Genomic DNA, 22,485 nt, shown 5'->3' with positions numbered 1-22,485 from the left:
TTCTGCTACTATAGCATTTTTTTTCGTACCAAAATTAGTGTGTTTTCGACAAATTTATGCCCGGGGATTTTAAATGCAGTGACATGTGGTCCAGTTTCAACTGTTGTTTGAGTTGTTAGTATATTTACGTCCGTGGATCTTAAAACGCAAAGGGTATATTTTATAAAGTGCGGTATTTGTCCTTGAGTTACTTACTGCCTTGTCATTTGCACACTTTCACACAAAATGATGTCTGTAGTAATAGTACTATTCGCAGTTTTGAATACTTATAGGACTGAAGAGCTAAGTGACAATATATTCAAAGACGACAAACTTAAAAATAGTGATGGAAGTTGTGGTTGTAGTTCTATTAAAAGAAATACAGAGGAAAATTTTGAATCAACAAAAATTTTCGACACTTCATCAAAAAATATTGTTGCTGAAAAGTACTCATCTGCTGCAAATATACAAAGTGTATACCCACGAACAAATAAGATGGTTTTTATAAAAGGTGGTAAGTTTAACATGGGTACAGATGAACCAGTATTCATAGCAGACGGAGAGGGGCCGTCTAGAGAAGTTACGCTTTCAGACTATCACTTAGACAGTTATGAAGTTAGTAATGCAGAATTTGAATTATTTGTAAATGCTACTGGTTATACGACAGAAGCAGAATCATTTGGTGATTCGTTTGTCTTTGAGTCATTACTCAGTGAACAGACCAAGTCGGGGATAACACAAGCTGTTGCTGCCGCACCATGGTGGTTGCCTGTTAAAGGTTGTAATTGGAAACATCCTGAAGGGCCAGATTCTAATATAACAGGTAGGTGTGCGTTTTCACTCAATGACTGATTCTCTTGTTATAATCGCTTTCATGCTATCAAAGAGAAAAACTATCAAGACTATCAATAATATAGGCCTATTAACTTATGACTTCGCTTATTTAAACAAATAATGCAATGAATGTGTCGTCCTCATCATCCTTCCATGTATTGGGCCTAGTGACCCGTTACGGTCTCTTGCCACCATGCCTGTTCAGAGGTTAAAGGTGGCAGTCCCACCATTGGACTTATTTTCTCCAGGTCAGTAACTTGTTGGGAGGATATCTTTTTACTAAAAAGTCTCTAAAGCCCTTAACACGACTGCAGTGAATGTACATGATGATGATGATGATAATAATAAATTGGATAGACAAATTTGTAGGTATATTAACAATTAAAAGAAGGGCAACACTGTAAAATTATTCATATTTAATTATATGGTCATCATGTACAGCACAGTGGACCAAAGATCTGTTCCTATCATACAAGTTAATCGTCTTTCCATTATCTTTTCGGGTGACCAACATCTCGTCGTAGGGTTTGTAAATAAGAGCTCGTTTCATTAGACATCTAGAATCCATTCTTAATATAGGGCGATCAGATAAGGCGTGGAGAGGAGCAACAGAGTTTTCACTATGCACTACTGATGCACTCGCAGGGAGAAACGATGGCTTGGCAGAGGTGATGATGCAAGCAGCCACGTGTTCGTCCTGACTCGTGTCTAGATTAGTGAATCAATCTTCAACTGGGGAGTGACACGGAATATACGACAGTGTATTATATGGTGTTTTCTTATGCATTTAAAGTGAAAGTGTGAATAAGTATAAACTGTACAATTGCTAATCAAATGTTTACTACTGAACAACGTGTATATATTTATGATACATAGGTGTCAACCCAGTCTGTCAGCCAAGTCCAAAGGCAATTTGAAACACGATTCCCAGGTGTAAAAATTCCATCACATACAACGATCCATAATCTTTATAATAAATTTCAGACAACGCGAAGTGTTCTGCTTAAAAAACAAACAAACAGAATAAGGTTCTCATAGAAGAAACATTAGATGACATTGGTCAGATTGGGACAGTCTCCTAGAAAAACACTGAGTAGGCACCTTTCACAACAAGTACGATTTTCTTATGGCTCTGTGCAAAAAGCTTCTAAATTGTTAAAGTTGCAGCCATATAAAATAACTAAGACACATGTTCTTCAGCCGGGTGTTCCTGCACATAGACGCAAATTTTGTGAGTAGATGCTAAATAATATTCATAATGGCCTAATAGACCCATAACTTACTTAATATTTTTCTCAGACATGGCATGGTTCCACCTCCATCATTATGTGTGTTCATAAAACAATCGTTATTGGAGTGCTGAGAAACCTGATATCATATGCCTCCATGACGAAAAAATTGGTATATGGTGCGCCATGAGGGGAGAAGGAATTATAGAGCCCATTTTCTTTCGAAATACAGTTTATTCCCTCACATACGTGCATACCATTCTGACTCCCCTTCTTTAGAGAATTAACCGGCAGGGAGAGTTATTTCGCATTCTTCTAACAAGACTCAGCTACAGCTCATACAGCCTATATTTCAATGCGAGAAATTGAACGTGTGTTCCAGCAGAAGTAGGGATTTGTGGTCCCTCGATCTAACCCCCTGCGATTTTTATCTCTGGGGTACACTGAATCATTCCCTGAATAAGGTAAAATTTGTAGTCACCATCTAATAAGAATTACAGAAAACATATAGGCCTAAGGGTGTTAACTTTTTAAAATAGTCACTAAATTAAGGCAAAGAAGAGGGGGATTATGAAAACTTTTACTGAAAATGTATTTATTTACAATATATTTACACTATCCAAACAGCATTAAAATCCCCTCCATGGACTGTCCCTACACCCGATTTATAAGAATCTGAGCATTGTTATTTGTCAAATTTTCGTTAAAAATTTACTTTTCCAATGAATAATAATATAAAGTATCAAAAATCCATATCCAAGAAAGTTTTCTGCCTTTCAAAAAATAGACAGGGATATTGGATTTAAAAGTTTGTCCCTAGGGAACTGAATCTCCTTCCATTGACAATTATGAAAGTGAGGAAAATGTTCATAGAGTTCAGCAGCTCTCAGTGTGTGTCTCTGAAACTGATGGGGAAGGAACCCATATTATTTAGCAATCTAAGCTTGTTTTCACCAGTGCATCTTATATTCTGGATTTAAAGAACAATGGCATTAACGAAAACGAAAAAATTTAAACAGTTAGATGCTCAAATGCAAAAGAGAACAGAAAAAAACTTAGTATGAGATGAGCTAGGCAGAAGGTAAGTTACATGTAAACCCTGTTCTTTATGAGGAGGCTAAAAGAAAAGAGAGAGAATGCTATAACCAAACAAAGACTTCTGGAAAAATAAAGACTATTCACAAAATGAACTGCAGTGAAAAAAGGGCAATAAGTAAAGTTTGGAAAAAGAAGGCAAAAAGTTATCAGAAGAAGAAAAGAGAACAGGAGAATATGGAGCAGTATAAAAAAATATACCAGCAAGTACACCTCCTTTAGAAAGAACTAACACTCAAAGTACACTAGAAAGGAGTGAAACTGAGAGGGAAGAGAATAGCCCGAAGAAATACATACAAGCTACAGTAAAAGTTGAAGGAATTGGAGGAGAGAAACAGATCCAGATTATGCCTTTCAGTGATTACTTTCTGCAGGAAACCCTCTTGGGTTTTTAATCTGCGGTTGGTGTGTGAGAAGCAAGGGGAGTATTCAATATCAGACAAACCAGTGAGTTTTTCATGAAGTTTTAACGCTGATTGTCTTATTTCTGATTTGATGTCCATGTTATTGGTATATAGCAAGAGTGAGTTTATTGGTGTTGATTTGACAGCACCAGTAATCAGTCTCATGGCTTGATTTTGGACACAGTCTAGCTTACTGATTGTCTGATTCGTTTTTTTTAATTATTTCAGGTCAAGATGCAGTTTTATGATTTGGTGGAGATGGATTACATTTTTTATAGCCTATTTATAATTATTTATTACTGAAATTTTGATATGAAATTTGATTTTGCTAAGGCCCAATGTATATTCAGTGCTCACATCTGTTGTAATTTACACCTAAATCTAACTCTCAATATGGTTAAAGATAATGTTTGCCCATGAATGGGACTCAAATTTTAAAAGAAGGCACAAAATAACAATCTTTCTGCGAAACAGGTAGGTCTTTAACACTTTTACAAGCTAGTCACTTGACCTATTGCGAAAAATGTCGCATTCTGACAAAGTAATATTTCACTTGGTTAATGTCACAAATAAGACACAAGCAATGCAGATTGCGTCACAGGAACACTTGATTATTTCTCTCTTGGTAAATAACAGCGAAGGGTTTATGTTAAGAACTATGGTAAATAAGTGGTCGGAACATTTCAAAATTAATACTGTAAGCCTATGTAAGAATTCAATCCCATTAAATCAAACTCATTTGTAATTTCACAGTTTAATTACGAAATAGAAATACAAAATATGTGGTGCAGGGTGTAAAAATAAAAAATCCGGCATTTTAAGTTATATTAGTGTTAGTGAACAGAAGGAGCATGTTGTCTGAATTGTATTAACTTAGTAGGCTTATAATGTTCTTTCTTTTATAGAATCCTCCAGTTCCTGCTTTGACTCTCTTGTTGACTATTTTGCCTCTCCTTCTGTTGTTATTTCTAATCAGTAAACTAAATTAGTCATTTGTAATGGCCAGAATGACTTAGAAGACTATATTACTAGTGATGTTGCTCTATCTTGAGCACTGACCCAGCAAGCAACATGTGTACAGTGGCACTGTTGTCAAACCGAGATTTTCTATTCATTTGTGTTCCAGCAGTCTATTAACAAGTTGAACGCAACTCATGACTAGTGATGAAAAGCAGCAACTGTTCTTCATTCACAAGTGAGAGATCTTGTCATTAATACAAGAAAATATTTTGGAAGAAAGAATAAATTGAGGACTTCTGTTAATTGTTCCATAGGCAATTTAACGTTTGGCAGAAGTTCTGGATATACTTAAATATACAGTGACAACAGGAATAAGAGAATTCTACAGAAGACAATGATGAAAACAAAGGTTTGGTAACTCTGGGACAGGTGGTGAGCTTTATTTTGTCCGTAGGCCATATATTTAATTCAGCTTTAGTGAAAAGTAAATCCTTCCCCCTCCCCTCGCTCTCTCTCTCTCTCTCGACGTGGGGAATGAAAACTGACAACAAAACTACGAAAGTCACAAGGCCCTGACAGCTGAGCACCGACTGGAAGGCTCAAAAAGTCTGCATTTCTGTAACTGAAAAAAATGATAACGGAAATCCAAAACATATTCAGCATATTAGGCCATAAATAAACTAAGGCTTTAGAAAAAGTAAGTTGGTAATTCGGTAGAAAACGTTGGTCAATATGACGAACATAATCGAAGATCAGTGTCAGGTAGGTTTGGTTTGTTCAGGCTTTTTGGTATGCCTACAAAAAAACTTAGGCTATACCGTATGCAAGGTATACCAAAAACTCAACTAACCTGTCACTCGTGTCCGTCATATTGATCAACATTTTCTATCGAACTGCCAATAAGTTTCATATTTTGCAAATCTGGCTTCCAGGTTTAGCTTCCTGTGGTAGAACGTTGGCACGCTTAGCCAAAGGTTCCGGGTTCGGTACCCGGTTCCTGAACAACTTTTCCCTTTAAGATTATTCAAGTTTCATAGTTACTCACATTTTTAGCGCTGGTTTGTCACAGTTTCCTTCTTGTTACAGAGCGTATGGATCATCCTGTAGTCCATATTTCGTGGAATGATGCTGTTGCATATTGTAAATGGGCAGGGAAACGATTACCTACTGAAGCTGAATGGGAGTATGCTTGTCGTGGTGGCCTCAAAGATCGTCTCTTTCCATGGGGAAATAAATTAAATCCTATGGATAAACACTGGTATGTTTTAAAACTTAATATAATCGTATGGAATAGTATTTAAAACCATGTTTGCTATTTTCTAGGCTTCACTTATTACCTCTTTCAAAATAACGTATACTTGATGTATTACAGGCCTAGATTCCATTCGAATGTTTACGAAATATACGGGTTATGTTCTCAACTATTTCGGTAATTTTGACAATCACTATAGTTTTTATAACCTTAAACAAGTCAAATGTACAGGTTAGGTATTTTAATATTACGATTATGCATATGACAGCATAAACATACTAATTATCACTTATGGGAGAAGGGAAATGACAATTTCTTTATCTTTCCGGACATATTTATACGATTATCTCCTTAATTTGAATAACAATTCTGAACTACGAGCGCCTCCTCTTATTCTTACGTCCATTAAGAGCGCGAGCAAGGGTGACCACCAAACAAACTTGTTTGGTACTAACTTCAAGCCCTGATCGCTTATGTGATCAGGCAGGGCTTCATGATAAAAAATACTTTAAACAATTTCGGTTATTTTTTCTTTTGTTCCATAACACAGTCACAAAACAGAAGTCGCTATGCAGACTCAAATAATGAAGAGAATGTGTCCCAATTAAAATTCTGTTTAATTTGTTTTCAATCATGCCATATGAGAGAGAGGGATAAGGGAGGGGAAGATAGGGTAAGATAATTAGAAATGAAAAAGATAAGAATGGGGAAGGTAGAGTAAGTGAACAAAGTAAAAAAAAAGTAGATTGTTCAAAGAACATACTAGAACAAAAAGGTTGTAAAAATACTAATCTAGTACGAAGATACAAATGTTGGTCATCCTGGTGTATACAGGATGACCAATACATAAATTATTTTTTCTTTAAAACATATATTTATCATTATTCACTTCTCATTGTGATTATGATTACCTAATACTATACTATTGATAACGAATTGAAATGACAATTTTCATAATATAGAGACTAATGTGAGATTTATTAAACTTATCTTTTTTAAATCTCACATTTCTATGGCGGGAAAATAAGACAGCTGCTCAAACATGGGGTAAATTCGATACTGCAGAAGCATTATCATATTTATCGATATTTACATGTGAGCGCGGTTTTTAAACAAATACAATTTAAATTGATGATGATGGTAATAATCAGTGCTTTTTTTCTGATGGAACGCCGTTCCGGCACTTTTTTATTGTGTTTTTTTTTTTCTTGTTGTGGAACCCAGAAATGTGTTAATAATTACGTTTTTACAATTTTTATTTTGCCTTGAAAGCTTTCAATTTGGAAGAAAAGAAGGTCAAAAATGACACTTTTCCTGTGCACTCAACAGTAATCATCTTCCCGTCTGCTGTAACATATTCTACACTCAGTTTCGCCACTTTTTTCTCCAAAAGAAAAGCACTATCAATAATGATAACTCTTGTGCCTAATATTTTCTGATGAATGAATCTTCCAAAGGAATTCTTTTTAAAATACAGCATTTTATGAAAATCGTTACACCCGTAATCAAAGTTCACTTTATTGATTAACAACTCATCAATTAATTTCGAAAGAAGGTATAACTTCTCAAATGAAATCTTGGATCTTCTGTATTTCCTCCCAGCAGAGTATCCTGTTAAGTGTACCCTACCTAGGAATCCAATCAAAAATGTTCAAATTTTCAGAGTTCCGGTTACCATACGTAAATATTTCAATGCAGTTTTGTAGATTGTGTAAAGATATTGTTTAAATTTTGAAGCATAGTCCTCCCGTTTCAATTTTCCAAGTATCGTCCTGACATCTGATGTAATAAAGCAATCTTTACTCTTAGAAACTAGTTTGGTTCTTAAATAATGTAAGATAGGAATTACTAGTATAACTAAAAAATAGTAACTGTCTACTCTTTTATCTTGTATTTTCAATCGCTGAGTGAAAAGTTGATATCTGGTTGTGAATAAAGAAAAGCAACGTTTCTGATTAAGAATTTTCAAAAAAGAATTCGGTGAAAAACGGACATTAATATATTTCGAGACTTAAAAAATTATTTCAGAGACACAAAAAATAACCGGAACATGTTCAACCACAGGGAATAAAACATACCACTAACACCTTTTCCGGTTACACCCCCAAAATTGCAATTTGCGTTACCTGGACAAAGAGCTAGAGTTCCTCCCCCTCGCGTTCATACTTATTAAACGGTCAGTTAAAAATTCAGAAATAATGTTCGCAGTTTCTCCAGGCAAGCATTTGCGTGAATATTGGCAATATCTGAATGTCATGATTCGAAATAGTTTCACGACTATCAGACGCTAATTCAGAAACTGCAAGGGGAGTCAAAACATGTAGTATAATTACACTGCCTTAGTGCGGACACATGTGAATTTAGGTTCAAAAACACATTAAATAAGTTTTGAAGTACAATCCATTGACTTGAAAGATTGGTTATGTTGAACAATTTGAGATATGAATACATCTTCATCCACACAGCAGTTTTATGTTTACGGTATCACTATTTAAATTAAATGTTTAATATCCGACTGACCTTCATAATTAATGTTAAGAGTAGAAGAACAGGTACTGGTATTGCACTGAATATCTGAATCAGAGATAGTTTTTTTTTTTATATGTAGTGGATACTCTTTTTGGTTTGCATTAAAATACACTTCCTTTTAGGCGACATTTTTCATTTCACAAAAATACAGTATACACACTTGCATCAACAAGAAAGGTACCAACACTGGCTGAATGTTGCAAATCTGGAAATCAGTGAATCATAGCAGCTCATTGGCATGGGTCAAGCAAAGATTATCTCCTTATCTCTTTTCTACCACCAACAGATATTACTCAGAATCAAAGGAAAAATGACTGTCAACCATCAAACTGCGTCTATAATAACTGGGGAAAAGCAATGACCCACTATCATGTGTGATAGGCATTGCGACTCAGAAATGACATTATCATTGACTCATATCTGCAATATTTAAATTAAATATTCCTGAAAACTGATTTTGGTCTCTCGGCTTACAACTAAATACATAATTTAAAAAATTAAAATTGTCGGAAACTCGAACCTTGAACTAGTACTATTCACTCATTTTGTAGACCTGTGCTGTAACAATCTGATACTGAAACTGATAGTACCTGATCGGAATAGCACATGGTTTTCGTATTTATATTTGCTTTGATTAATTTTGTATTTATCAATTTTATTAGGCCTATTATTTCACTCTTCAGAGGCCTGATGTATCTACAATCAACTCTCCATTCGATTTTATAACATATTTTAGATTATTAAACAGTAGTGTAACTAAGAAAGCATGGATCCCCTCGCAAAAATTTCCATTAGGCTCCTCCTTCTCATCCCACCCAAGCCCAAAGTAGTTGTATTGCTGTGTTAACACAATGTATCTTTCATAACCACACATGCTATATTATTTCAGTGGTGAATTTAAAATTACCAAATAATAATAATAATAATAATAATAATAATAATAATAATAATAATAATAATAATAATAATGGACTGTCTCAAAATGTTTGAAGTTCCTTTATTATTGAAAGTTTACGAATCTCTTCCATCATTATGGATCGAAAACAAATCAGTTGTTTTGGAAAAGTAGGAGAGAAATCTGTGGCATAATATTCACAAAGTATGTTGGCTTTTTCGATCATTTCCTTTTCAATACGGACGTATTTCTGGCCCGATGGGGATGGCAGCACCAGAGACTATTTTTCTAGGCAAGGCGGCACTTTTTATGATTTCGATATCGTCAAATTTCGCATTTATAAAATTTCATATTTTATTCATATTTAAACAATTTTATAGTGAAGTCTACTCTGCAGACCTAACAACCTCTATAACCTCTACTTTCGCACCCATGATCTGACATTCCAGAAGTATTCCTGCAGAAATAGTGGTGGTGGATGATGGTGATGGTGATGGTGATGAAGACAACAATGGTGGCGGCGATGAAGGACAGAACTACTACTACCAGTACTACCGAAATCCCAGATTCAGGGCACTATTTTGTTTAGAAATACACCACTGGTTAAGGTGCCGAGTTTTGATGGCAGGAGAAGCAAAAATTTAGCTGATTGCGAGATGTCATTCATGCTTTCAAAACGCACTTTAAGCTGACAATGTTCATGCACCTAGTCGGAACCTTTCTTCTGCATTCTGTATTTGTTCACGGGGTGGGGATTAATGTTGCATCATTGGAAAAAATATACATATTGCAACTTGATAAGTAATTGTTGAAAGAAACACAACTATTGTAAGAATATTGTAAATAGTATACCTTTGGAATGCATGAATGAAATATAAATGTTATTCAAAACCAAAATAATGTCTTCAGGTATATAGAACGGTTTCCTGGGCCCTCTGAGCCCACACTGCAGGTCTGTTAGTTACGCCCCTGCTCTTAAAATATAGCATATTTAAATGGTTTAATCATGTGTCACCTGCTTTGACGAGATGCGCAGTATTAGGTATTTGGAACTTACTGTGCTGCATGTTGGGGGAAGGGTATATCATATGGAGAACGGAGAAAAAATACAAATGATAAAATATGAGAAGTAATAAGTTTAGTCTCTCTAATAAAATCTAAAGCATTGATAATATTCTGCTACGTACAAAGGATGAGAGTTGAGCAGCTGGTTGCTATTTATCAAGAGCCAGTGGAAAAAAATCGGCGACCTATGAAGTGCTTGGCACTGAAACCAAACAATTGCTCACAGTTTCCTGTTTCTTTCAAATATTCTTCAGACTCTCTATTACAGATTTGTGAACTTTGAACTTTTTAATTGAAACAACTACCATTACTGGTTTACAATCCTTTACTTTCTACTACATATATGTTCAACTTATTTAGAATTCATTTTTAGGGCGAACATCTGGCAAGGAGAATTCCCTGAGACTAATACAGGGGAAGATGGTTACATAGGTACTGCACCTGTAACAGAATTCCCTACAAACGCATTCAGCCTTCACAATATGGTTGGCAATGTCTGGGAATGGACAGCTGATTGGTGGAACATAAAACATACACGTACACCAACTGTAAATCCGGTAGGTTGCATTCTATGTCAAAACTATGTACTGGTAATTATCCATATTATGAACTTCAAGAAGCAAATGAAGAATAGGAGAATGATGACAGTGATTTAAAATCTATTTTTTTAGTTGGTTATTTAATGATGCTGTATCAACTACTAGGTTATTTAGCATTGATGGGTTTGCTGATAGTGAGATGAAGGCTGAGGATTCGCGATACATTACCTGACATTCACCTTATGGTTGGGAAAAACCTCTGAAAAAACCCAACCAGGTAGTCAGTCCAAGCAGGATTCGAACCCGCGCCCAAGCGCAACTCAAATTTATTTGTTACAGTTTGGTGCAATGAAAAATGTAATTCAAACATCAAGAAGAGGTGACTAAAGCCTTTTAAATATGTTCTTATGGTTTTAGGAACTTGGAGAGATATATATATACACACACACACACACACAAGGTATAAAAATTAGTAAGCATTGGGAGCAATGAAGAGTAGCATAAATCACTTTTTATATTTTCTACTTCCCAATATTTTCTTGTATGTCTTCGCTCATCCTTCATTGTTTTTCTAAAAGATAGCAGTATGGTAGGTGAAAAAGTACAATTGAAGACCTGAATTGACACACATTTCAAGTCCAATATTTATCGAATTTGACTTTTTACCTGATATATGTTGTATTTTGCATAGGCTACCATCCTGTAAAAAAGAATATCTCAAGTCTGACTCTAAGCCTGTGTTTTTTAATCGTACAAATATATATTTCACTACTCTTATATGGCAAGCCTGTATAGTTTTTATGTTCAACTGTTTGGCAACGAAGCCTTTTGCCATCTTGAGGCCCATTATTTCTTCAAGTTGTCTTTATTACTTGGAAGGACATCAAACAGCCATTTGACTTTTGTCAATGATTTTTCCTCTTCATGTAGAATACAGTTTTGAGAAGAAAGGATGCCATCTTATGTAACTGTTTTGCCATAAATTCATGTTGAATAAGAAGGCCAAAAGCTGCTACAGATGAATTCCTTGATTCTACTGAAATGCACCTCACTTACTTAATTACTCACTTACAAATGGCTCCGAAGATTCATTGCCACACTTCATATACTAAAGAAAATATTTTCAGTATTTATCTTTGCCTAGTTCATTTAATCTGTCTTCACTTTTGTTAATAAAAAGAAGAGTTGACAAATTCTCCCAGTATTAAAGAAGATTATAATTAGAATCTATATAGCTAAATAAGAAAGCCAATAAATGTTTAAACACAAGATAAAACACATTTTTTCATAAAATTGCATGATTGTTGCTTTATTATAGACTGGTCCACAAAGTGGAAAAGACCGTGTAAAGAAGGGTGGCTCCTACCTGTGTCACAAGAGCTACTGTTACCGGTATCGATGTGCTGCTCGCAGCCAGAACACTCCAGACAGTTCTGCTGGCAATCTTGGCTTCCGTTGTGCTGCAACATTACTCCCTGAATACCTCAAAGAGCATACATATGATAAGAATTAGCATATGGCTAATATCATATACCATTTAACAGAATTTAATTTTATTTCATATGTACTGTACATTCAGAGTAAAATATCTGAACTCAGAGGAGGGATCTTCTATCATAGATATTCAAATGAAATGTGTTTCTAGTTAGAAAAATGTTACTTAGAATCAGCATTTGTATGGTCTGTTAAATGTACCGGTATGTGATACAAACTTAATTTTCTATGGTGCTGCATCAGGCAGAAATACTAAATGCTGATGTTAAACAGGGATAATGCACATGTTAAAAATGGATAACACAAATTCCATGTGGCGGGTTTAGTCTTTAAACTAGACATTTCCATTTCTGATTAATTTTGAAATATCTACCTTAATCCGTGGAACATGTTTCTTTTTTATAAATCCACAAAAGTTTTGTTTCATATTTGGACAAACATAAGCTAATAATGAGTCTGAAAACTGAGGTTACTATAAAACCACACAGTTTCAACAACAGTATTTTTCATTCTAAAAAAATATACCCTATAACTGAAATTGTCTGGTTTTAAAAATACACTCCTCTTTTATAAGTACTGTTATATGCAGTTATGTTTAAAGTTCCTGTAGACCTATTTTTTTCCTTTTTATATTTAAGGTATAAAATGTCGAAGTTCCCAAATGCTCTGTTTGTGCTGGAAATATCCATATAAATAGCGGCAGACAACTATTTTTTCCATATTTTGAAAAACAAAATCCTTCATTAGTAAGCAACCATGTTGACTAATTCGAAATACAATTCGACGGAATTATCTAATATGAATATTTGAAATAAAATAGATTTATAGAAGAAACAATCTTATGCAAAAAAAACTTATTCATTTAGGTGAAAAGCATTCACTTTGGAATTAGTGGAAGCAATTTTTAGATTATTTTACAAGGTGACTTCTATGGTTTGGGATATACATTGTGAGTGTAAAGAGAAGCTTAAAAAGAACGGCAAAATATTGATCTGTAATCACATAGTGATATAATCTAACATTGCTACTAATCTATTCATTTAATTATGTTTTTATTAAAATAGATTAAGTACTCGGTATGTTAGTAATCTTACAAAAAAATTTCAGAGGTGGTGTCTGAATTGGCGATCTTCACATTTATTGTGGCCAATGCATTAGCATTTGAAACTATGATGTACCCTCTCTGCTAATTTAGGCGTCTATTGAACCATGTCAGATGTATGAATTATTCTGGCCAAGAGTTTTGCTGTTTCATTCACTGGCATGTCATAAACAAGGTTTTTGATATTCCCCAAAAGAATAAATCGAAAAATGTCAGGCACAGGGCTGCCTGGCCGTTCAACTGACTCTGTTCTCGTCATGCAATACATTCGTGAAATATACAAAAACAAAAGCTCCTACACATCTCTGTCCCTTCCTCCTTTTCTTTCAAGCATCAAACATATATAAGTCCTACATAAGAGCAGTTGACTCCTTTCAGCACTCAATTTTTTTTAATGTAATAACTAAAATTGTTTTTTTTTTTTCTGAAAAGAATGAAATCTGTAAAAATGATATTGAAGAATAAATTGTCTTGAGAGATTGCCAGCTTAACATACGCTTAGCGTGGTAAACGATCTTTAACTCAACAATGCAAAGAAAATAAATTCATGCGGTATAATGTTTTCTGAACTCAGCTGACCTTGAATACAAGTCAGTTGGAAGTCAGTGCCTTACCACATAATTATGTATCTACAGTCAAAGAGAATTATGTAATTTTATGGATCTGCGTTCAAGTTATCCAAGTTTTCTGTCTGTCTCTAATTCCAATCAACCTGTTACGATTGATGGTTGATGTATACATCAGTAAATCTTTCATGTGTATTAGTTTTCGAGCTGTACATGGCACCAGTAGATTGAAATATTAGGTCAGTAATATAGCAGGAAAAGAATTAACGACAAAGATCAATTACCAAGTATATTAAAACAAATAATTAAACGAGCTATAATCAATGAAATGGATCTCATGAAAAGATATTAGCAATGTTAAACATGATGATGTTCACTCTTAAGTACAGTACCAAGAATTACAGCCTTAATAAAGTTCAGAATGCAAAAAGAAACTTAATATTTTGACAATATGGTATTTTATGTCATTTCTAGAATAATTAATGTAGTAAACAATTTTAATATTCAGGTAGTCAGTTCCAGAATAAATATTTTTAAATAAAAACATATAATTTGACTAAAGAAATTCCAATTGTGGAATTTTATTTGAAATCTTTTGGACCCAGTAGTGCACCATAGGTACATTACTTCAACATTTTATTATTAAAGTGGGCTTGATAAATATTTTTCTGGCATACGTTAGGACATTAAATGATGTCATTTGTTTCCAAATTAAGGTTAGTATGTGATCGTGATTCCTTTTAATATACATTAGGAGGTTTAATGCAGAAGGGACGTACAAAAACAACACTTCTAATATAATGTGCTGCACAACTAAGAAGTTTTTCTGTTATCATCAAAATTGATTATTTCTAATCTTGTTCACATCATAAATAGAGGCAACAGTCAGTTACAGTAATTTTATTTCTGCAGTTTAAATTGCTACAAAAGGGACAATTATAAAATGGAGACATAATTATATTTCATTTTGAAATTAAAAAGACTTTCCAAACTATTGGAAGACTATGACTTGCCCTGTGGTTTCTAGGTGTGGTAGGTTGTACATTGCTAGACAAGAAATAAAAAATGATTAAGTGAATAAGCATTGAAAGTGTACAATGACTTGATCAAAACATACTTATCCAGTTGGAAGAACACATTACAAGAAATGAACAAACAAGATTACCAAACACAGCGATGGATTATAGACCTGGACATAAAACTATCAGATCTTCTGGGAAATAGGATTGCATTGTTGTTATTATTATTATTATTATTATTATTATTATTATTATTATTATTATTACTGATGGCAACTTTAATCGTGCTTCTTAAAATCTGACTTTTGCCTTAATTGTGATGTCATAGTACTTAGTTATATCTTAGTATTTTTAGAACTTTTTTTAACAGATTCATATTTTCAAATATTATTTTATGTACAATATTTAGTACTCACGAGGACTAACATATTGCTGAGGACTAATGAAGATTACTTCTGGTTCACTAAGTTTCGAGAGATGTAAGATGATGTACTTAACTTGTGGTACTTAATATAAAGAGCACAAAACTTGGAAGTTCCTAGGGTAATATTAAGATCAAAAGTTTGTCTTCCAAATGATGTAGAATTTGAATGGGGTGAGTCATGTATTATTGCACAATGTGAAATAAAAAATTGAGAGAATTTATACCATTTCTATTATTTATTTTAAGTGTATCGCTTGGTAACTGCAAGATATTGCTCTGCTTTCTTGTTGATACTGGTAGACAAAGGGCTCTATTTTTTAAGAAAGTTCTTATGAATGAGTTTTCTTCTTGATTACCTTTATTTACTCCAAACAATATACCTTAAAACTCGTTATAATTATACTCTAAATTTATAAGTAAAATGTACAGAGAGAAACAATGAAATGAGAGCCCTACCCATTGCCATGTGCAGTACTCCAGAGTGATGGTTACGAGTCCATGCATGTAGTTTCCTTAAAAATGTATGGAATAAAAGCAATTACAGAGTAACTTATCAGTTTTATGAAAGGAGGTGCTGAAAATAGCCGTCTTCATTGTCCACACATTTTTGGCATCTCTTTAAAAAAAAACTAGGCATCACATGCTGTTGTTTTTGTTGAGAAATAGTGGCAATCTCCTAGCGGATATTGAGTTTCAGTTTTTCCAGAGTATGTGGGTGTCTTATCTACAACATCTTTTCATTTACTCCAGAGATAAAGGTTGAAGGAATTATGTCAGGGACTATGGAGACCACAGATTCCTACTAATGACTCTGTCCTGGTTGAACACTTAATTTCTATCATTGAAACATTGGCTGTATGAGCTGCACTGAAGTCCTGCGATTGCATGGCTTCGATGTTTGTAGGTTATGATGCATTTGAAAAAATTAAAGATTATGCATGTCGCATTATTAAGAATTATTTGACTTTTATCCTTATGCTATGTTGCAGGTTGCATAGGCCCACTATTGCTTGAATTATCGTGGATATTTTGGGCAAACTTGCAATCAGGATCCTTTGTTAGGATCACCAGACATCCCTGGAAATCGAGATTGTCCAAGTTTTTCAGTCTTCTTTCTGGTGTCCCGAAAATACTACTTTGGGACACAAAACTGTCCCAAATTGTTTGTTATACCATGAACAGGAAAATGTTTATATTTGCATGCACTGGTAGCATAATTTATTTTCACGATCTTGTCAGTAATTTATTGTTGAGCCAGATGTCCCATGCAAATTGCATTATAATGTTTCTAGTTAATATGGTAAAGTAAGCTGTGTTTAATTTGGCGAAGTGATGGGAAATATTTTATAAAGTTTCTTCAATAAAAAAAGAACATGCCAAAACAATGCTCTTTTAAAGAAAGATAAAGTTGAATGTACCATTTGTTCTTGCTTTCGGGCAGATAGGCTATAAAAGATCATATCAATTCTAAAAAGAATCTTTCTAAAATAAAAATTTCAACTCCCACTTCTAGTAAATAGATTCATTTTTCATAAAGCAAAATACAAAGAAGTTAATGTTAGTACAGCCGAATTAACTCACCCCTAATCACACAGTCAAGAATTAGCATACATTTTATTAGGCAGATTGTACCAAGAAGCTCACAGGAGTATTATTTCCAGACAGTAAACACATATGCTCGAACCAAAGTTATCGCTTTAGTTACAGCTGTTATAGCACCACACAGTATAAGAGAAGCTGTTAACGAAGTAAGAGTCATAGTTTTATGGAATAGCCACAGACGCAAGTAATCAATCATACTGTTATTATTTACGTTTGTAGTACAAAATTTTGATATAAAAAACTTCAGACCAAATTTCTCAGTTATGCACAGGAACAATCAAAGAATTTTCTATAGATAAAACACATTACATAGCATTTTGTGGTGACAACGTGAACACTTATTTTGGGAGTTTAGTTAGGCAGAAAAAGAAATATTTTCGCAAAACTTAAAAGTGGTCTGCATGATAACACAGCAGGCACAGACCCAATTCTCCGCATATTTCGAATATCTAATTTAAATGTATTGATTTGGGAGTTTAGTTAGGCAGAAAAAGAAATGTTTTCGCAAAACATAAAAGTGGTTTGCATGATAACACAGCAGGCACAGACCCAATTCTCCACATACTTCGAATATCTGATTTAAATGTAAGTGTTGTTGCTTAGTCAACTGACCGAAGAATCTCACAAATGATACCAAGATGTCAACACTTATGAGGCACTAGGCCACGAGATAATGGGGTAGGGTGGCCAGTTTCTTTCTCTTTCCATTGCAGACATCATCGATTAGCTACATATTACATTAGACTTCAGATGTATACAAACAATTGTTCTTCCTCTAACAGATATAACGTAAGTATAATTTATTAATAATGTACTGTAACCAACAATTGTACTTTTGCATGATTGATAAAATAAAATTCCAATTTTTAAATCAGAAATTCTAGTCATCTTATGCTTTGTCGAGTTTTCCCCCTAATATCTGCATTATCTCATTAAGTAATAAGATGAGCATAAAGTATTACAGAAATAGTAACAAACATTTTTTTCTGAAAAGGTGCCCACTTACATGTTCCACGTTTAAAAAAGTATCACTATCAATACCTACAATTAAATTTTACTATTTTCAAGCCGAAAAAAGAAATAAGTGCACAGTGAATTATAAAATAAATATATTTATGTAAAATGATCAAACGTCATATCTAAATACAAAAATGACTTCCTGTGTGCTATTTATTTTCTAGTGACTAATTATGCCAGACATGGGATTAAAGACAACAGAATGGAAACTTGAATTTATTACGTTTCAGGAGCAGAAATATCCAAGAAAAGCTCCTAAATGTTTGGTGGAAGACTATAGCTGAAGAATCAGGATTACAGCTTCCTGGATTAATATGAGAGTCATTCCAAAAGTACTGCACCAATTAAGACCATTTTTTATAACGTAGATTTACTAAAAGGCCTATGTACTGTTTAGGTACACTATTTATGATACAACATTACTCTACGTAATTCTAGTCTTTTGTGAAAGCCTTATATCACTTTGGAACAAGAGCATGTATGTCTGCTCATTAAAACTACGAACTTAAGCTTTTCAGGCATCTTTCACAAATATCACAATGAATTTGTCTTTTCAATGTTCGCTGCACACATGAGTCTATCAAACAGGTAGTAATATAAACAACACAACTGAAAATATGAGAAGGATGTGGCAATACTGTTCATCAAAATTTTGTGACTGCCTTCATGGTGTACAGACTATGAGGACAGACACTGTTATGCAGCACTTCCATTTGCCAATGTGGTAGGACAGTGGGTCCCAAACTTTTTCGATTCACAAAGATATGAATTATGTGAACTCCGTATTAATATAAATAATATTTAACAACCTTAAATGACTTAAATTTGCTAGTTGCGGTAAAAAGGCCAATCTTAGGACTCCACTGCAAAAATGACCAACAACGATTAAAATACTGAAACTACGTAAATTCAAATAATTATACATTTATTCCACAAAACATTAAACCGAAATTAAATCGGTAAGTTAATAATTCAATAGTGCATTTTTCTATCTTTAAAGTCACATTATTGGAGTTCACACATTTTAATTTAAATATACACTGAGAATTACTTTATTGATATTATTGAAATGTTTTATATAGTGACATAATTTCATATGGGCTTAAGTTACAGGGTAGTTTCAATATTTTAAACTTCTCCCTTAGCCTAAAAGTTTTCACTGTAGAGTTACATCTTTACTTGAAATTCAAAGAGAAGAATGCGCTTGCTTTCGGTGGCACAGAGCTTTAGAGTCAGGAACCAAAAAAGTTAAAGTCTCAGATCACTTTCAGCACAAAGTCTATTTCTGAATTCCTTTTTACTGTAGGTAGGTAATGTAGAAAAAGACCTCTAACACAAACAACTATGTGGATGAAAAAGGTAATAAGGCTGTTATGACTTCATTTGCTAACACTGGGAACTCCTTCTTTAAACTTGAGCAAAAACTAATCAATGACAAATATTTATATGTAGAGCTAGAAATTTTAGGTGCAAAATTTTGGTCAAAAAGGTGCCTTAAATTAGTTGAAAAGGTGCAAATTTCAAATATAAATGTTCATTACAAACAGTACCAAAACAATTACATTACATATAAGGACACAAAATTCCATGAATAAGCATAGTTTCATCCTCCTTTGTGAAAATGTCAGCTGACTGACCTATGGTTGGGGTCATTCAATACAGCAGATGATGTTGACAAGGGGAGGAAAAGAATTAATCTTTCACCAATGAAGAAGCAAGTTCAAATTCCTTTTCTTCCTATTCAATAGCTTTTGCCTAACGCTGGTGTGATGAAGCAAAAAGTAATTTGTAGACATTTTACCAAACAGGAGTTCATTGAAGGGCAAACTAATTTGAAACCTTTGCCAAACAGAACTGCACTGAAGCAAAAGTAATGGGGTACCACACTAAAAACATTCAGAAAGCAATAGATTTGTCCATTTATTACAAAAATCAACAGTAGAATAGTATATTAAGGTGGCTGAATGGTATATTTAACAGTAGGTAAAAGCCTTGTCAAGCTGCACATGTTCGGTCTTCTCATTTAATTTTTATAAGAATAAAATGTGGCAAAGGAGCCAAAGAAAGAAGGGAAAAAGTGCAAAAAAATGTGCTGACAATGGAGAAAGGTGCAACCAAAACACAGTTGCGGATGTTTATTTTCCATGTTTTCTTTGCAAGACAAGCCTATTTAGGCACTTCAATAGCAAAAAAATAATAATAATAATAAATAAGATGCAGCATCTAAAATTTCTAGCTCTATTTTTTTTATAAGTTACCTGTAATTGAAAATCAGTAGAAATGGTATTTCAATAGAAAGGTTTCAGACTACTGTTAGTAAGTGTGTCACCACAAAGAACACACTGTGGTTTTGGACTGTCCTTGTCACCTGTATAATAAAATCAAAATCTTACATAATTATCATAGTACTTTCTTCTTTTTACACACAGCTAACATTTGTCAGAATGACACACATCACTAGAAGTTGAATCACCCTATGAGCTTAATGCAACACTCACTCCTGATTTCTGTTTCCATTTCAAATTTCCACTTTTGAACCACTTATCCGTTTTAGATGTGAACTGACAGATTCTGATACCGATATGCAACTGTATTTGCCAATCAGACCAAGTAGAGGTACCCTTTTCTTGAAACTACAAAATTCTATATTTTTGATTGGGTTGTTACATTTAATGTTATTGCATTTAGAAATTTGCGATTTCATTGGTTATTCCTTTTCTGAGGTAGAACTTAACCATTCCCAAAAGAAAGTTTGAATTGCAGAAATTAATGCAGAATCATTCAATCCAATTCAAAGTGCACTCCAGCATGTTTTATTACTGCTCCAAGTGCTACTAGAAGACAATACAGGTTCAGACACAATGTCTGCAAATGCAAACCTTTTAACAGGTCGTAAAAGCATTAAAAGAATTAACAGTGCCACATAATTGCACATGTAAGTATATGAAGATCATTTAGGAACTAGAAATGCACGTGCTCTACAAAGAATACCTCCCATACCACCTCACAGCTTGAGTCATAAATAAGACTGCTCTTTCTGACAGACTGCAGATTCTCCCCTCTGACACTATTGAATTGCATAAAGCTATAGCATAGCGTGAGTGTCTTTGTATCTGCCCTTCTGTTCCTCCTTTCCATCGCCTGGGACACATCTCCATGTCCACAAACAAATTCTTCTCCTTATAACAGACTGAGGAAGCTACTCACTGTCACTAAATACTTAAACACACTCTTCATTTCAAAGAATTGAAAAGAAAATGTCTAATCCACATGGAATCATGTTAGCTACAGATTGATACAGGTGTAAATAATAATAATAATAATAATAATAATAATAATAATAATAATAATGATGATGATGATGATGATGATAATAATAATAATAATAATAATCGAGAATTAAATTTCCTATACATCTCCATTTAAATATCGTAATTGACAGTAATCACTAAAACAAAAAGGATCCCCATTAGCCTTAAAATAAAAAATTATACTTTTGAAACAGTCGAGCAGTTCAAATTTCTTGGTATTTTGACAGACAATTCTAATGACAGAAAATATGAAATACTTAACAGACTATATAATGCAAACGAAACTTTTTATGCTGTTCACAAATTATTATCTTCCCGTTTTTTAACCAGAAATTTGAAAATCATTTTGTACAAAACACTAATCCAACCTGTATTATTATATGGATCAGAAACATGGAGCTTAACTAAAAAGGAAAAACACAAATTAATGGTTTTTGAAAACAAAGTGTTGAGGAAATTTTTTGGTCCAATTTTTGACCCACTTGAAAACAATTGGAAAATTCGACATAATAATGATATTCACGACCTTTATAATCAACCGTCAATTTTAGATGTAATATGGATCAGAAGATTAAATTGGGTAGAACATGTTATATTTATGGATGACCCCATCAGCGCAAAACAAATATATATGAACACCTTTAACAACACAAGGCCACTGAGAGGACCTCGAAGTAAATGAAAAGATGAAATTAAGAAGAAATGCATGGAAATGGAATTACTATCTGGGAGAAACTAGCAAAAGACAAAACAGAATGAAAGTGTTTTGTGAAATTAACTTGGAGTCGACATGCTCCATAATGTCCTTTGATTGACTGAATTGACAGCAGTTTCTTTAAACATGATATTCACAAGCATTACTTCTTACAGTCCAACAAAATCGTATTCATAATCTTTCCTATTATAGACCCTTAGTTAACTTTTCTCTTAGCAGAATTTCTGATTTAATCAATTGTCACACGTTTGATAAACTCAGTATGCACTCAAGCAACATTTGACAGTAATACTTCCTTATGGCAACTCTGAAAATGTAGGTAAAATTTTCGAGTTCCAAATTGTATCACATAAATATATACCTTTGTTTCGAAATGGTGAAAAACTGCCTGTAGAATTAGATTACTTACAACAATTCCATTACCTTTCTAAAGATGTAGAACGAAATGTAACTA

General features: G+C 33.7%; 1 protein-coding gene across 1 annotated transcript; it reads left to right on the top strand.

Annotated features, from left to right (window-relative positions):
- Positions 1-19: 19 nt before the first annotated feature.
- Positions 20-15,607, top strand: LOC138714889 (formylglycine-generating enzyme). Its single transcript, XM_069847132.1, has 4 exons — positions 20-802; positions 5,588-5,759; positions 10,616-10,799; positions 12,100-15,607. The coding sequence occupies exons 1-4, from the start codon at positions 226-228 to the stop codon at positions 12,292-12,294; spliced, it is 1,128 nt and encodes a 375-aa protein (XP_069703233.1). The 5' UTR covers positions 20-225; the 3' UTR covers positions 12,295-15,607.
- The last annotated feature ends 6,878 nt before the right edge of the window (positions 15,608-22,485 follow it).

Source organism: Periplaneta americana, chromosome 15 (assembly GCF_040183065.1).
Source record: "Periplaneta americana isolate PAMFEO1 chromosome 15, P.americana_PAMFEO1_priV1, whole genome shotgun sequence".
Taxonomy (NCBI): Eukaryota; Metazoa; Arthropoda; class Insecta; order Blattodea; family Blattidae; genus Periplaneta; species Periplaneta americana.
Note: the sequence above shows the minus strand (reverse complement) of the source record. Positions and strands in the feature narration are given on the sequence as shown.